Source organism: Pseudoliparis swirei, chromosome 19, assembly GCF_029220125.1.
Source record: "Pseudoliparis swirei isolate HS2019 ecotype Mariana Trench chromosome 19, NWPU_hadal_v1, whole genome shotgun sequence".
In the NCBI taxonomy this organism is placed as follows: Eukaryota; Metazoa; Chordata; class Actinopteri; order Perciformes; family Liparidae; genus Pseudoliparis; species Pseudoliparis swirei.
The window spans coordinates 26,844,369-26,861,379 of NC_079406.1; the positions used below are offsets into that span (position 1 = coordinate 26,844,369).

A 17,011-nucleotide genomic window follows, 5' to 3' on the forward strand; every position below is an offset into this window, starting at 1 on the left:
GTCCTCCTGTCCTGACTGTTGCCATGGTTTCCCTGTTGCCAGGACAACTGCCAGGTGTTCTACATCCACAACCTGCCGACCAGCGTGACCCAGAACATGCTGCGGAAACGCTTCCAGGTGTTCGGCAAACCCGAGGACTGCAAAGTCATCATCTGCAACGAGTGAGTTCCTGTTTTCGGTTTCTTAAAGAGACAGCAATGCATATTGTAATGGGTTTCAAATGTAGCCTTCACAACCAGGTGGACGCATTGTTGTAGTCTTTGTCTGAAAGGTCACCAGAGGTCAACTTGACCGTGAAACAATTGGCGAAAAACAAAAGTTTAAACCAAGCGGCACTGACCTCAAAAGAGAAGTTTGAGTCTCCGGGCTCCTGAGCAGAGGACAGGTGAAACCACAGAGGACACATGGGGGGGGGGGGATGTGGTACCTGTGCCCATCTGTCCTCTTCACACGGACATGTGTTCTTTCTTAAAAACGTACCCAGTGCTGCAGTCCAGGGACAGGAAGTGGTTTCTACGTACTCCACAATCCAGTTCAGGGAAAGGAAGCGTCTGATTGGTGCAGAGTCATCTCCATCTCCGGCATGCAGGCTGATCTGAACGTGTCCCGTCTGTCTCTCTGTCGCCCCCTTGTGGTTGCAGGGAGCGCTGCGGGGTGATAAAGATCCGCCAGACGGGGGTCCAAAAGCACTGGAGGGAGCGGGAGACCGTTTTCCAGAACGAGCCCCCGGGCCTCAGGAGGCTGGCGAGGAAACGCTACATCGACCTCGGTAAGGGAGCCGGGGGCCCGGGGGCCCGGTCACTCTGGAACCAGACTCAAGTGGTCACTGATACCGTAGGAGCTAATGGTTATAAGTATGTTTTAATAAAGCTAATAAAGTTGTTTAGGACGCACACACATTGCATCTGAGACGTCGACGTTAGGGTGCGTTGATCTTGTGTTGTGACATCATCAGAGCCACAAGTTCTCAAGACTCCGCCCCCTTTCCGTTAGTCACCCTTGTCATGACATCATCAGCGTGATAAGTTCTCTAGACACTGCCCCCTTTCTCATAGTGACCTTGTGTCATGACATCATCAGCGCGATAAGTTCTCTAGACTCCGCCCCCTTTCTCATAGTGACCTTTGTCGTGACATCAGAGCCACAAGTTCTCTAGACTCCGCCCCCTTTCCGTTATTCACCCTTGTCATGACATCATCAGCGCGATAAGTTCTCTAGACTCCGCCCCCTTTCCCATAGTGACCTGTCATGACATCATCAGAGCCACAAGTTCTCTAGACTCCGCCTCCTTTCCCATAGTGACCTTTGTCATGACATCATCAGAGCCACAAGTTATTTAGGCTCCGCCCCCTTTCCCATAGTGACCTTTGTTATGACATCATCAGAGCCACAAGTTATCTAGACTCCGCCTCCTTTCCGTTAGTCCCCCTTGTCACATGACATCATCAGAGCCACGAGTTCTCTAGGCTCCGCCTCCTTGTTCCGTAGTGACCTTGTCTTCCCGCCCCCCTGCAGACGAGGCGGGTCCGGGTCCCGTGAAGAGCAAGTACGACGCCCTGGACTTCGACACTCTGCTGAAGGAGGCCCAGAAGTCCCTGCACCGCTGACGGGCGCCACGGTGGCCCCTGGGGGCCCCCGGGGGCCGCCCCTCCACACGGGCCTCTTAGTATCTCCATGCAAGGCAACCTCGCAAAATGTTTACATTTTTACCAATGGAATAAAGTAATGTTTAGGACCTCGTTGATTTTTTTTTTTTTTGGGGAACGTTTCTTTCACCGGAGGACACCGCTTTTTAAAAAACAAACGAGGGAGCCGCCAGAGAGACGACGGAGGAGAAGAAAACAGGATTTTAATAACGGCGACGCCAGAACGACGACGATGACATCATCGGCGAGCGGGCGTGACAGACCTCTGAAGCGAGTCCCCTTGCTGTTCCTGCGTTGCGTTGGTCGTCGTGGTGTCGCGTGTGTGTGTGTGTGTGTGTGTTTTTGTTCCGTTCGTTTTGTAAAAAATAAAACTTCCCGCTCTTTCCCGGTACTCGAGCCGCGCGTCGCCGTGACGACGTGCGTGCTGCAAAAACAAAAAAACAGAAAGCAAAAATAAATAAATAATAATAATTAATTATTACGCCCGGCTTTTTGTTTTAGCGGAGAAATTGTAGATGTTCAACAAAAAAAATGGTGTGTGTGTGTGTGTGTTATGGACAAAGAATATACACAACAACAAAAACATTTAATCATTTGATGACTGAGAAAAGTTTACAAATCTAAAATGAAGATGAAAAAAATTAATCATGTTGTTTTTTTTGTTTGTTTTTTAATTGTAGTGCTTCCTTGATTTGATCTATGCACTGTAAGGAGGCCACGCCCTCCTCCGCGCTCTCCCTCTCCCCCCTCTCTCTCTCTCTCCACTCTGCCATGATGACTACTTTTGGCTGCTTCAGGCATCCGTCTGGTCCGCTTTGTGCGCATCAAGACCCCGACCCGGTCCTGGGGGAACACGACACTCTAAAAAAAAAAAACTACAGCGCTTCAAGACGCCATTGACTCAAACATCCTCTTATGTGACAACAACAACAAATATATATATATTTACGTTCTTCGTCGGTCGATTCCGGGTCAGAGTGTTTCCCGCGTTCGTTGGGGTCTTGATGTATGTGTATATAAATATGAATATTAATATATGTGGTAGGGCCCCACAGCCAATGCAACACTTACTGTTTACATTTGGCCTGCAGCAAGCAGGGCGAGGGAGACGAGACGATAGCCATAGACGCCGCTTCGCAAACCTCATAACTCGGTGGGGGGTCCGACCCGGTCCGGATCTTTTACGAGCTCGATTGTCTGGTGTCGGGGGGGGGGGAAACCGGGGACCAATCCGCTCCCCATAGTCCACCTGTAGAACTGTTCCGGAAGGAGGCGGGGCCTGTGGGTCCAGACGGAATGTATTCAACAGTCTGAATGTAACCGCAGGGGTCTCCCCCCCCCCCCCCATGCACGCTCGACCAGAGACTGTGGCGTCTCTCCCTCTTTATTTCTTCTTCTCTTCTTTTTGGTGCTTTTTAAAAAACAACAGAAAGGTGTGTGTGTGTGTGTGGGGGGGGGGGGGGGGGGGTAGAGTTGCTTCGGGCCGCCTCGTTAACATTCCCGACGCAGCCAGTAGCGACCGGACCTGCCGGTAGGTTTTACGACCAGGTGGCACCACGTAACGGGAAGAACAAAGCTGGCTCCTCCTCTTCCTGTGAGGTTCCGCATCAGCTGAGCATCTCTACCTCACATCCATCCCTGTGTAAGCCCCGCCCCCCCACCCCGCCGCCATCTTCTGGAACGTGTGTTTCCTCTCTGAGGGGTCGGGCGCTCGTGGGAAGTTCAGAGGTTTTATTTTATTTTTATATCTATAAATATATATGACTCCTCCCACTAAGCCCCGCCCCGCCCCTACCCCGACTCCTCCTCCCACTAAGCCTCGCCCACTTTCTCTTTCTCTTAACTCGTTGCTTCGCTTGCCTCGACGGTTTTCTATGGCGTGTCCGTTCCTTGACGGTGTGTGTGTGTGTGTGTGTGTGTGTGTGTGTGTGTGTGTGTGTGTGTGTGTGTGTTTGTGCGTGCGTGTCCTCGTGCGTGTAAAACTTGAGTGTTTCGTCTTTGTCTCGTGGTTTTGAGTCGGACGCCGCCGGCGCTTGCAGGGGGTGTGGGGGGGGGGGGAGGAGTGGGGGTCAGAGTCCCCCTCTTCTTTCACTTCGCGGCCGAGGAATCTCAAATAAAAACGCAGCCCGCCCCTTTTTCCTCCAACTCTTCATCGCTTTCCGTCGCTCGTGGGTTAAAGGCCTCATTTTCAGGCCTTTCCCCTCCTGGTCCTCCCCCTGATAGCCCCTCCCCCCCCCCCCCCTTCCTCTATCTAATCAACTCCTCTGTGACAAACACAAACACATTTGAATGTTTACATCACTCAGATTCTCCTTTGACTTCATTTGGAATGCACACTTAGTACAAAGACGCCTTATTCAGTGTTTTAATTCAAAATATTAATTAATGAAGCTTAACAGCGACGTGAAGGGGCCTCGCGGTTCTCCTCCCCCGATGTCCCCGAAAAATAACAAAAAAATAACGTTGTGCTATACATACTGAAACAAGGTGTGAACTATTTGTTCTTTTTTTTTTAAAGACATTTTAACAATTTAATCTCAAACAACTGAATGAGTATATGTGCTTCGTATGTATACTACTAAAAATTGAGAGAATGTGCTGGTTTACATATATATTAAAAAAAGACAGAAAATATAATATATGAATATGAAATGTGTATATAGCACTATGCCTCGTTGTAAACATAAAATGTACCGTGTGTTTTATTTTGTATTCAAGTGGCGGGTCAGCAGATGGTCGGGTTGGTTTATTTACATTTTATTTTTTTAGCACAGGGAGGAAATTAAGGGAAAAAAATGTCCAACACTTGTAAAAGAAAGACAAAAAAAGACACAAAGTATCCCTTTTTCGACGATCACGCGAGATCACGTCCGTCTGCCGTTTGTGACGTGACTTCGATATTATTTTTAACGTTTTTTTTGTTTTGTTTCACGTTTTCTTAAAGCAATTTGAAATGCAATACTATAATAATCTTATCTTGAAGACAGCCTTTTTTTTCCGAAAGAAAAAAATAACCGAGGTAATAATAATGTACAGTGTGGTCTGCTGCTGTACTCCAGGTACGAAGAAAAAAAGAAAACTACGGGAAGAATGTGGTAATTTCAACACGTGTACAAAACCAGTACCGATATACTCTCGCACAAATAACGTCCCCCGAGTGGTGAAATATCGATTTGTTTTCTTCTCCTCGTTGAAAGGAAGCCATTGTAACTATGTTATTACCACTTTTTGATGGTACGCAGGTTTGTTTGAGCCTGAGTTGCATTAAACACTTGCTTTTATGAGTAATAATACAAATAGCTTTGTACGTGTGTGACTGGGAAAAGGAACTGGGAAAGGAACAAAAGTGAAGACTTGAGTGGACCCCATTGACGCTGTAGAACCCCCCCCCCCCCCCACCCCCCAGTTTGCACCTCTATAGCCATCTCGGGGAAAAAAGGGTGGAAGTCAAGGGGTCTGAGATGCCTTCAAAGTCATGGGAAGTTCCTGTGATCTCCAAAATGTCCCATAAAAAAGTATTTATGGAAGCATTCTGTGGATATACACTACCGTTCAAAAGTTTGGGGTCACTTAGAAATGTCTTTATTTTTCAAAGAAAAGCACTGTTTTTTCAATAAAGATAACATTAATCAAAAATACACTCTATACATTGTTAATGTGGTAAATGACTATTCTAGGTGGAAACGTCTGGTTTCTAATGAAATATCTCCAGAGGTGTATAGAGGCCCATTTCCATCATCACTCCAGTGTTCTAATGGTACATTGTGTTTGATCATCGCCTTAGAAGACTAATGTCTGATTAGAAAACCCTTGTGCAATTATGTTAGCACAGCTGAAAACAGTTATGCTGGTGCTATAAGCTATACAACTGGCCTTCCTTTGAGCTTGAAGTTTGAAGAACAAAATGAATACTTCAAATATTAATCATTATTTCTAACCTTGTCAATGTCTTGACTATATTTTCTATTCAATTTTCAATTCATTTGTTAAATAAAAGTGAGTTTTCATGGAAGACACGAAATTGTCTGGATGACCCCAAACTTTTGAACGGTAGTGTATATCTGACTTCCACTTATTTGAGAGACCTAGAGGCGTGCGGTGGGATTTCCACAGCGGCGAGGGCTTCAGGAGCCGATTGACGTTGAAACAAACCCCCATTTTCCATCAATGCAAGCCTTAAGAATCAATCTGGAGGAGGGGGCGGGGCTAGGCTTCCACTAGCTTTCATTGGTGCCGTTTCAACTCCTTTCCAATCCAATGTGGTTCATCATTAAATGATTACTGACGTAATTATGACTTTTTTCAATAGCCATATTATAATAAAAAGGTATATACATATATATGAATATATATATATTTGTGTGTTTGTGTAGATATCTAGATTATTATATACTTTCTTATAGAAAACTTTGATGTTGACCATTCTCCTCAGTGTTGACACATTTCAACATGATACTGCTGTACCGATTGGTCCAGGAGGGGCTGGAGGCGGGTCGATGGACGACGAATCAAGAATGATAAAATAGATAAAGACAAAAAACAAAAAGAAACATCCTTCCAAAAGGGAACTTACCCCTCGTTAGAACGCAATACCGTTTCTTTCCGTTCTTCATTTCAGAAAAGAAAAAAAATGGACGACGGCAAGAAAAAAACACAAAACTTGACAGGCAGGTTGACCAAAAATAAATAAAACATACACAATAAAAGCTCGCAAAAAAATACAAAAAATGATGGTTTTTTAAACAGAAAACGCGTCAAAATTACGTTTGATAGATGTTGTCGTTTTCAATGCCATGGCCTACTAAAACAAACAACAACAGAAAAAAAAAATTTCTTTGTTTTTATGTCACTTGTTTTAGTTTTTGGAAAACAAAGCATCAAATAAACCTCAGATTCCACTTTCACGTCGGATCGTTGAAACGGTCAAACACATAAACTAATACGCACACCTGTCAAATCGTCATAGCAACAGTGATGTCAAATAGGCACTTAGGGAAAACATGTGAGTGGTTTTTTTTTTTTTGGTGGAAGAAGATATTTTGACATAAAGGGCATACATTGGTTTTTTTTGTGTTCATTTCCATTGATTTTATTGTCTCTTTACATCTAACGACTATCAAATTCACATAAATGTGTTTTTTTTTTACTTAGATTTTTTGGTAAAAAGAAAAACAAACAAAAAAAGGTAAACACTGTTAGTGAGATTTTATATTTTTTACATATGTTGGTTTTATTTGCGTTTATTTTTTTCTCTGTATTTATACGCCACTTAGTTTGGATGTCTTTTAAATTGTGTGTTTTTTTTCTTCTCCGTTTCGTGTGATTTCATATGTCTTGAGAATGTGGAGACAAAAGGCATTTCAGTATTTTTGAATTGTTAAAATCTAGTTTCATAGAAGCGGAAGTATCTGATGTTATAAATTATATTTTAATTCATGTAAATAGTTTAAAACAGAAGACCGTGGCTTCCTTTTAAACTGAATACATTTCTCGTCAGAGATTGTTTACATTATGAAACTGTAGAGATGTGCTCCTCATATACTGTATAAAGTACATATATTCATTGATTTGCCTCAAAAAAAATAAAATCCTAATGAACAGCTTTCTTTCGGTGCTCGTGGTCATATTTTCGGATTATGGGGAAAAAGACAAAAAACTATTCATACATTTTCACAAATATTATCGATATATTTATATGCACCCACACGCTGTTTTGACACCATTTAACTATATTTTTGACAAATATGGTGTTAATAAAGTCCGATCATTTGCATTGAAAATCATTTTCAGCAGCATTATGTCGCCATAGCAACTAAACTTGAATTATGTCAAATTTGCTTTATACTGACAAATTAACTGAAATTGAGTCGGACTCACTTTAAACTTGATTTGTGGAACTTTATGCACGTTTGATCGAGTGAAAATAAATAAATTACAGCGTGCAAAAAAAGGAGATTTCACAGTCTGTAGTTTTTGTAAAACGCTCCGATTCAGAGGAATAAAATCCACCAGGAAACACGACGAGGATTATTAAAGGTTGGCCAATCACGGGAATCCTTTGAAATGATAACTCAAACCCGATAGTTGTCTCGGTGAAGGCAGCGTCGGCTTGTTGAGGTTTTGTCCTTAAAGCGTTGTTTAAACTCGACAGCTGACGGTTTGATTGGAGAGCAATAAATACATAAAAAAAGGAAAACACACGTTTTATTTCATTAATTACTGGAAAACATGTTGTTGTCCCCGTGGATTCTCCTCTGGGCGTAAAGATATAATACCATATGCCATGAACACACAACTACACAAACACACATCAAACACACAACTACACACACACAAACACACAACTACACAAACACACATCAAACACACAACTACACAAACACACAAACACACAACTACACAAACACACAACTACACAAACACACATCAAACACACAACTACACAAACACACAGGCACACAGCTACAGGCACACAGCTAACAATATACACATACACAGATACACAGCTACATACACAGGCACAATAAGGCACATATAAACAGGCACACATCATATTAAACACATACAGGCACATCAGGCATATTAAATATACAGCTACATAAATACAGGCATACTAATTAAATACATATCACATATATACATCAGGCACACATAAATATACATAAGGCACATAATATACAGGCACACATAACACATATACACAAATACACACACAAACACACAAACACATACACATAAACACACATATCAAACACACAATACACAATACACACATCAAACACACAACTACACAAACACACATCAAACACACAACTACACAAACACATACACACATACACAACACACACAATACACATCACACACTACACACAATACACACACAAACACATCAAACACACAAACACACAAACACACATCAAACACACAACTACACAAACACACATCAAACACACATCTACACAAACACACATCAAACACACATCTACACAAACACACGTCAAACACACAACTACACAAACACACATCAAACACACGTCTACACAAACACACATCAAACACACGACTACACAAACGTTCATTGCAGTGATTGTCCCATCCACACACTCTGGAGATGTTCAAGCAGTCCGCTCTGCACACACACACACACACACACACACACACACACACACACACACACACACTCCCCCTCCCCCCAGGCCTCCTCTGGTTAAACAGCCTCCTATTAACGGGCCGCTGGCAATTTTCCGCGTGGCTAGCCTGTGATTCACATGTGACATCATCGCTGACATCATCGCTGACATCAGCGATGATGTCAGCGATGATGTCAGCGATGATGTCAGCGGCGCTCTCCTCTCTCTCCTCTCTCTCCTCTCTCTCCTCTCTCCGGTCACCGTGACGACGGTCGTGTTTCAGGCAGAGCTGCCGGAGAACATCCATGGGAAATGAGAGTGAATGAAATATTGTGGAAAGCAAAATGAGTCGGATTGAAACAGAGACGACCTCTCAGCGACCTGAGAAGGTTAAAAGTTCAAAGCATAGCTAGTTACGCTAACGACGCTAATGATGCTAATGGCGCTAATGACGCTAACGGATGGAGAAAGACTTCATACTCAGGTCGTATAAAACTCCTTATCTTCCCACAGACACGAGTGTTGTGCCACTCTGTGAGGCTGTTGTTCCTCTGTCCTCACGACGCTCCCGGTGTGAGTCTGACTTCACACCGACAGCTGCTGCCGCTCTCGTTCTCTCGGTCCGCTGCGTTAGCCAAAAGCCGCGTGATGATTATCCGCCAGGTTGCGCAGCAAAAAGTTCAACCAAAATGGCTTCCTGGCCCCAAATATGATGATTTCTATGATGCACCAAGTCCATAAATGAATTCCTGTAGTTCTGGAACACTTCAGGGATTTGCTTCAAGGACACGAGGTGAGGAAATGAGCCGTGAGCCGCTTAGTGCCGCTCTTCATTCTGAGAACTATTTTGTTCAAACTTTTGTCGACTGGGAGAGTGAAAGAATACAAAAGAAATTTAAAAAGCTGCATGGACGTCCCATTGGAGGCCACTTCACTCTCCTTTTAGCTCCGATTTGGTCTCCACCAGCAGACTTCATCAGGCCGTCGAGCTTCGTGCAACACTTCTGGTCACGATATGATGAAAAAGCATATATATATATATATATATATATATATATATATATAAATAATATATAAATAAATAAATACTGTATATATATATATAAATAATATGTATATATATAAGTACATATATAAATAAATAAATAATGTATATATATAGAGAGATATAGATATATATGAATATATAAATATATATATATATATATATTTATATATCTATAAATATATTAATTATATATATACATATATAAATACATATGTGAATAAATAACTATATACTCTGAGATCCCCCTCAGTGTGGCTGCTCCTTGACAGATGGTTTAGATTCATGAACACCAGCTGCTCTGGTTTGTTGTCATAAATTAACCTCGTAGCGACACGCCCGACGACCAATCGGCCTGTACAGTAGCATCCCTCAGACGGGGGGGGGGGGGGGGGGGGGGTTGAGTAACTGGAGTCTGCTCTGAACGTTGTGACCTTCATGAAGGTTGGACGCACCGCTTTGCATCGCTGCTGCATGACACCGCCTTTTTCGCGACATAGTTGTACTTGGTTGACTAATTGCACGGCCCAAAGCTTTTTTAGCCATTTCCTTCCTGGGGGTGAGGTGGGGGGGGGGGTGTCGTGACTGGGGGGGTCGTGACTGCAGCGAGCCGCTCCGCAGTGCAGAGTCATTAGACACACACGGCGTCGTCCCCGTCAGCCTCGGCCGGGCTCTGACGGGGACACCAGGGGCGAGACTATAAGCGTCCTCGCTTTCCACATCGTGTGTTTGTGTCAGCCATTCCTCCCTTCCTTCCCTGCTTCCTCGCTTCGTTCCTCCCGTTGTTGCATTTGTCTCAAGGCGGTTTGTTTGTCCCTGAAAACCTCGGCTGTGTATATTAAGGGGCGGCAGACACGGAGCATTCGTATCAATCTTGGATTTAATGTAACTTTTATCTTGCACGGATCGACCTCGCTCCGTCTCTCTCTCGCTAAAAATCATAAATAATCTAAACACCTATTTGTCAAACTTCGCTTTTTGCCTCCCAGAATATAAAATAGCAGGCGGAGGTTACTCTTCATAATTTATATTTGTTTGGTTCGGACCCGAAGGTGCGTAATAAACGTCATAAATAAGATTCACACAAGGAACTGGATCCATTCAGGCTTCTCGATCGGACCGGCCCGAGGCCGCCGAATGAATAACGGCGTAAACTGACGGTAAAGTTGCATCGTAGGATGGGTTTAACATTTATTTATTTATTATCAAATATATGTATATATATATATATACATATATATATATGTATATATATGTATTTATTTTAAAAATACATATCATCTATATATGTATATATATATATATATTCAAAAAATACATATATATATATTTATATATATATATTTAGAAAATGCATATATATCTATATATCTAATTATATATATATAAATAAATAATTATATATATATAAAAGAAATACATATATATGTATATTAAAGAAATACATATCTATATATATGTATTTATATTTTTATATATAAATACATATATATATATATATGTAAAAGAAATACATATTTATATATATATTTGTATATATATATTTGTATATATATGTATTTACATACATATATATATAAAATAAATACATATATATATATTCAGTTATATGTTTCTATAAATATATATATATATAACAAATACATATATATAAATATATATTTGTAAAAATACATATATATCTATATTTTAAAAATACATATATATATATTTCATATATATATATAAATATATATTTAAATACAGATTGATATATATGTGTATTTTTTCTGCTTTGGCTTCTTTCAGGACGCTGACAGAAAACCCGACACACTGCCGAGAGCCGCGTGAGGTCAAAGGTCACCTCGTGCAACACACCGATAACCGACCTGAGCCGACCTGAGCCTCCAACCTGGAGCCTGAAGTCCAGCTGTTCCTACGATGTCATTCACCTCTGCATTGATATGTTTAATCCATGCATCACACCTCATTATTCGTCTCACATTAATATCCTTTTGTCTTCTTTGAAAAAAGAGGATAAATCCACCTTCTCTTTCATCTGCACTTCTCTTCATTTATTCATAATCCTTATTAGTAAATCAAGTGCCACGAATTAAACGCAGCTTTGACAAAAAAATCGTTTAAATTGGTTTCAGGTGGTTATTAATGAATACTTTGGGCTTCTTTTGGCCGTCGATCACCTTAATTAAAGTCAATCGTTTGGCCCTAACGATGGATATTAATGATTATTTATGGCATTTTAAACACATCATCAATCTGACGGTGATTTGACAGTCAGACCACACGGTGTGTTACGTTCTAGTGGACGGGACGCAGGTGTCACACACACATTGGATGGAATGACATTGTGTATCACGGTTAAATTAATCCAGAATATATATATATATATATATATATATATACACATGATACTGTCAAACACTGTGGATATGGAGGACACACACACTGCTCGTTAGCTGCAGCCCCTGGTGACCTCTGTGACCCTGACACGTACACCCCCCCCCCCCCCCCTCGGGCTGACCGCAGTTACACAAAACATGGACGCCAGCATCACCAACCGAGCGAGTCCTTCCCCTTCTGCTTGGAAACTGCGGCAGACGCCTCGCTCGCCGGCCCTAAAAATAGTCCTGCATCGCTCTCTCTCTCTCTCTCACACACACACCCTCTCTCTCTCTCCCTCTCTCTCTCTCCCTCTCTCTCTCCCTCTCTCTCTCTCTCTCACACGCCCTCTCTCTCTCCCTCTCACACGCCTCTCCCTCTCTCTCTCCCTCTCTCTCACACGCCTCTCTCTCTCTCTCTCTCTCTCACACGCCCTCTCTCTCTCCCTCTCTCTCTCTCTTACACACACCCTCTCTCTCTCTCTCTCTCTCTCTCTCTCTCCCTCTCTCTCTCTCGACTGGGGGCTCTGGCAGCTCTGCAGTCACGACGGAGGCTGAAGCTCTCTCCCTCTCTCACACGCCCTCCCTCTCTCTCTCTCTCTCTCTCACACGCCTCTCTCTCTCTCTCTCTCCCTCTCTCTCTCTCACACGCCCTCTCTCTCTCTCTCTCCCTCTCTCTCTCTCCCTCTCTCTCTCTCTCTCTCACACGCCCTCTCTCTCTCTCTCTCTCTCTCTCTCTCCCTCTCTCTCGACTGGGGGCTCTGGCAGCTCTGCAGTCACGACGGAGGCTGAAGCTCTCTCTCTCCCTCTCTCACACACCCTCTCTCTCTCTCCTCCCTCTCTCTCCCTCCCTCCCTCTCTCTCCCTCCCTCTCCCTCTCCCTCTCTCTCTCTCCCTCCCTCTCCCTCCCAGTCACGGGATGTGTCTCTGCGTCTCTGCATCACGACCATATACGGCGCTGCTCTGAGCTCCCGGCGCCCCGTGTCGTCACGGAGGCCGCCGCCGTCACGGCCCCGTGACGACACGGGGCGCTCTGCATCCCGTGCTATTATTATATCACTATGGGATGGAGGGAGGGAGGGAGGGAGGCATTCAGGCCCCCCCCCCCCCTCCATTGTGGCTCCAGTGGCGATCACTTTTCATTATCCCACTCTGGGGTCATGTTGCGTTTCATAACAGTATTATGTTTGGCTCTAGGTGGGAGAATTAACCAATGTGTACACACACACACACACACACACACACACACACGCACACACACGCACACACACACACACACAGCAGGCAGTGTCAGCTGCCTGCTGTGCGTGTGTGTCCTCTTTAATGCACGTCTCCTGCACACAATTCATCCAAAATACAAAATGCTTACCGCTCAAGAAATATTAAGATTAGGAGAAATATTAAGATTAGGATTCATCTAAATATGAAGATGTTTCTTTGTCGCGTGTCGTTTTGTGACGTTTGATCGTTTCCCGTGTCGAGTTTGTTTATTTTGTCACGAGCCTCCGGCCCACCGGGACATGAGAGGCTGTTCACACGTCTCACCGTCCCGGCCGTATGAATATTGATGCTCACGGCTCGTCCCTCCGGTATCTTCTGCAGCTCGTCCAGGGGACGAGGGTCATTCTGGACGCTTCCGCTCCACAATCTCATTCTGTCAGGCGGGATCGCCTCAGTGAGCCGAAGGTCACGAGCCGAAGGTAACGAGCCGAAGGTCACGAGCCGAAGGTCACGAGCCGAAGGTCACGAGCGCCGGCTCGGCGGTTCGATTCCCCGGCTCCGCTAGTCCACGGCGACGTGTCCGCGGGCGAAACACTTGACCCCAGATATTACTCCTGTAGACGCCGGTGTGTGAATGTGAGTCAGGCCTGATGGGACCTGTCGTCAGTGGATGAATGGGTGAATAAATGGATGAAGGTATGAAGGTATGAACATGTGATTGATGACATGTTGTCCATTTAGCATCAACACAAAGAAACAAACAAAAAAATCGTTTAGAAAATAGCATATTTAATCATCTCTACAAAGCAATATCACATTTCCTCATTAACTACAGTAAAAGGGTTACATTGAGATATATATATATATATCAATAAATATATAAATAATATATATATATATATAAATACATATATAAACAAATAAATAAATACTGCATAAATATAAATAAATATATATATATATATTTATATATCTATAAATATATAAATAATATATATATATATTTATATAAATACAGATATAAATAAATAAATACTGCATATTTATGAATGTATATTATAAATATATATATATATATATATACATATACATAGACGATGCTGTGTGCAATGCTAAAAAGGCTCAAACTAACACGTCATCATGAGTTAGATTCAAACCAGTGACGATGGAGACTAAACGCCTAGTTCACAAAGCGACGGCTTCTAAAGTTAAGACTGTTTGATGTAACAGGTGTAACATGTGTTACAGGTGTTACAGGTGTAACATGTGTTACAGGTGAAACAGCAAATACATAAATAACATTTCTCATCATCAAAGCAGCGACTGGACCACAAAGTACTGAAGCTTTCTGGTTCTGTTGAAGCTTCTTCAACTGAGAATACAAGTCTTTGAATCAGACTGGGCCGCACTCGCTGCTGCAGGAGGAAGGAAGGAAGGGAGGGAGGGAGGGAGGAAGAAAGGAAGAAAGGAAGAAAGGGAGGAAGGAAGGGAGGGAGGGAGAGAGAGAGGGAGAAAGGAAGGAAGGAAGGAAGGGAGAGAGGGAGGGAGGAAGAAATGAAGAAAGGAAGGAAGGAAGGAAGGGAGAGAGAGAGGGAGAAAGGAAGAAAGGAAGAAAGGGAGGAAGGAAGGGAGGGAGAGAGAGAGGGAGAAAGGAAGGAAGGAAGGAAGGGAGAGAGGGAGGGAGGAAGAAATGAAGAAAGGAAGGAAGGGAGAGAGAGAGGGAGAAAGGAAGGAAGGGAGAGAGGGAGGGAGGAAGAAATGAAGAAAGGAAGGAAGGAAGAAAGGGAGGAAGGGAGAGAGGGAGGGAGGAAGAAATGAAGAAAGGAAGGAAGGAAGAAAGGGAGGAAGGGAGAGAGGGAGGGAGGAAGAAATGAAGAAAGGAAGGAAGGGAGAGAGAGAGGGAGGGAGGAAGAAATGAAGAAAGGAAGGAAGGAAGAAAGGGAGGAAGGGAGAGAGGGAGGGAGGAAGAAATGAAGAAAGGAAGGAAGGAAGGAAGGGAGAGAGAGAGGGAGAAAGGAAGGAAGGAAGGAAGAATAAAAAGAGCAGAAGTTATGTGTCTATCATTTAAAGTAACATCATGAAACACCATGACATCATCAAAATGACTGAGCTCTGGTTATTATTATGATTATTATAATTAATAAACCTTGCTTGGCGCCGGCAGCTTTGCCCGGCGCCTCCTCTTTGGCCTTCTGCGCCTCCTCGATGGCGGCCAGCTTGGCCTCGTGCACCTCCTTCAGCGCGTTCCACTCCTTGCGGTTGTTCAGCAGGCGCTCCAGCATGGGCGTGATCTCCACGTGGAAACGACTGAACTCCTGGAGGACCAATCACATCGCAGACAATCAACGGCGGCGACGGCGGCGCGGGAACGCGGAGCCGCGGCGCGGCGTCTGACCTTGTACACGAAGGTGCAGACGAAGTCGATGAAACCGCACTGCATCTTCGGCAGGTCGGCGGATTTGTTTCTGTCCATCATGGGCTGAAGGAGGGAAAGAGAGATGGATGGGGGGAGGAGAGAGAGAGAGAGAGAGAGAGAGAAGTGGTTCAACCAACTTTGCTTTGCTCCTGCATCTTCGCCATGTTATTTTGTCCACCCTGTCGCCTCTGACTGTAACTCATACGACCCGCACTGTCCCTTTAAGAACAACACCGGTGTCCTCCAAGCATCATTGAAGTTGACCTCTGACCCTTTTTTTTTTGCATGCGTGTGCAAAAATATAATCCATCCATCACTGACCACTTCCTCCTGAAGAAAGTGTCAGCATCAACGGTTTCCTAAAAGCAGCGCAGAGTGAGCGCTCCTCGCAGACGAACATCAGAGGTTGAAGGAACACGTGGAGTCACATTAGATTCACATTGACGCCGCAGTGAAGAAGACGAGCGTGTGGGCCGCACGCCGGACGAAGGGCCGAAGGGCCACGCTGACTGGAATTGCCGGCAAAGAAACGGCCGCCTACGTCTCTAGAGGAAACGGCTGCGGCCGCCATCTTTGTTGTTCCTCTACGGCAGTGGTCGCCAACCCGTCGATCGCGATCGACCGGTCGACCTCGGAGACGTTCCCTGTCGATCTCCAAAATAAAATGAAAATAAATTCAGAAACACATTGTTTCTTGTTCTCGAACATTTTCTGAAGTGTCTTCTGAAACGTTTTCTTCCTGACTGGAAGATCGACGTCAGAAAAGATCTCCGCCTGATTCATGAACGCCTGAAAGCGGGTTCTCTGACAGCCGTGTTGTCAGCTGTGCGCCCCCAAAGAGGGGAGTGTAGGACTACAGGTGAGACGCAGGGGAAATGCAGAAAGACCTTTATTCATAACTTTACATATTACACAAGTTCAAAGTACAAGGACATACAACTACGTCATCAATAAATAAATGTTGTAATGCCTGTCCCTTAGTGTACATGTTTACGTTACGGCATTAACAAATTACGCCTGCGCATGCGCAACTGCCGAGATTCTTGGCGACTTGCCAGGTTTTACCTCCGGCTTTTCTGCTGTTGCCCTTCAAAACAAAAGCTCAACATTAAGCTTTTTTTCTTGTCTGATGGAGCAATCTGGTTTACTTGAAAGTGATTACAATTGTATTTTTT

The 17,011-nt window shown here is 43.8% G+C and overlaps 2 protein-coding genes across 4 annotated transcripts in view; one reads left to right on the forward strand and one right to left on the reverse strand.

Moving 5' to 3' along the window:
- ppargc1b (peroxisome proliferator-activated receptor gamma, coactivator 1 beta) overlaps positions 1-7,251 on the forward strand; it is an 82,375-nt gene extending 75,124 nt beyond the window's left edge. The window contains 3 exon segments of the mRNA XM_056438722.1: positions 43-161; positions 642-769; positions 1,516-7,251. Coding sequence (XP_056294697.1) covers positions 43-161; positions 642-769; positions 1,516-1,607 — 339 coding nt within the window. The 3' untranslated portion in view covers positions 1,608-7,251.
- Positions 7,252-14,188: 6,937 nt separating this feature from the next.
- Positions 14,189-17,011, reverse strand: part of pde6a (phosphodiesterase 6A, cGMP-specific, rod, alpha) — a 30,127-nt gene continuing 27,304 nt past the window's right edge. For all 3 annotated transcript variants that reach the window (XM_056439588.1, XM_056439587.1, XM_056439589.1), the window contains 3 exons: positions 15,816-15,899; positions 15,567-15,735; positions 14,189-14,835 (listed from right to left, as the gene is read on the reverse strand). In XM_056439588.1, coding sequence (XP_056295563.1) covers positions 14,789-14,835; positions 15,567-15,735; positions 15,816-15,899 — 300 coding nt within the window. In that variant the 3' untranslated portion in view covers positions 14,189-14,788. The remainder of the gene's footprint in view (positions 14,836-15,566; positions 15,736-15,815; positions 15,900-17,011) is intronic.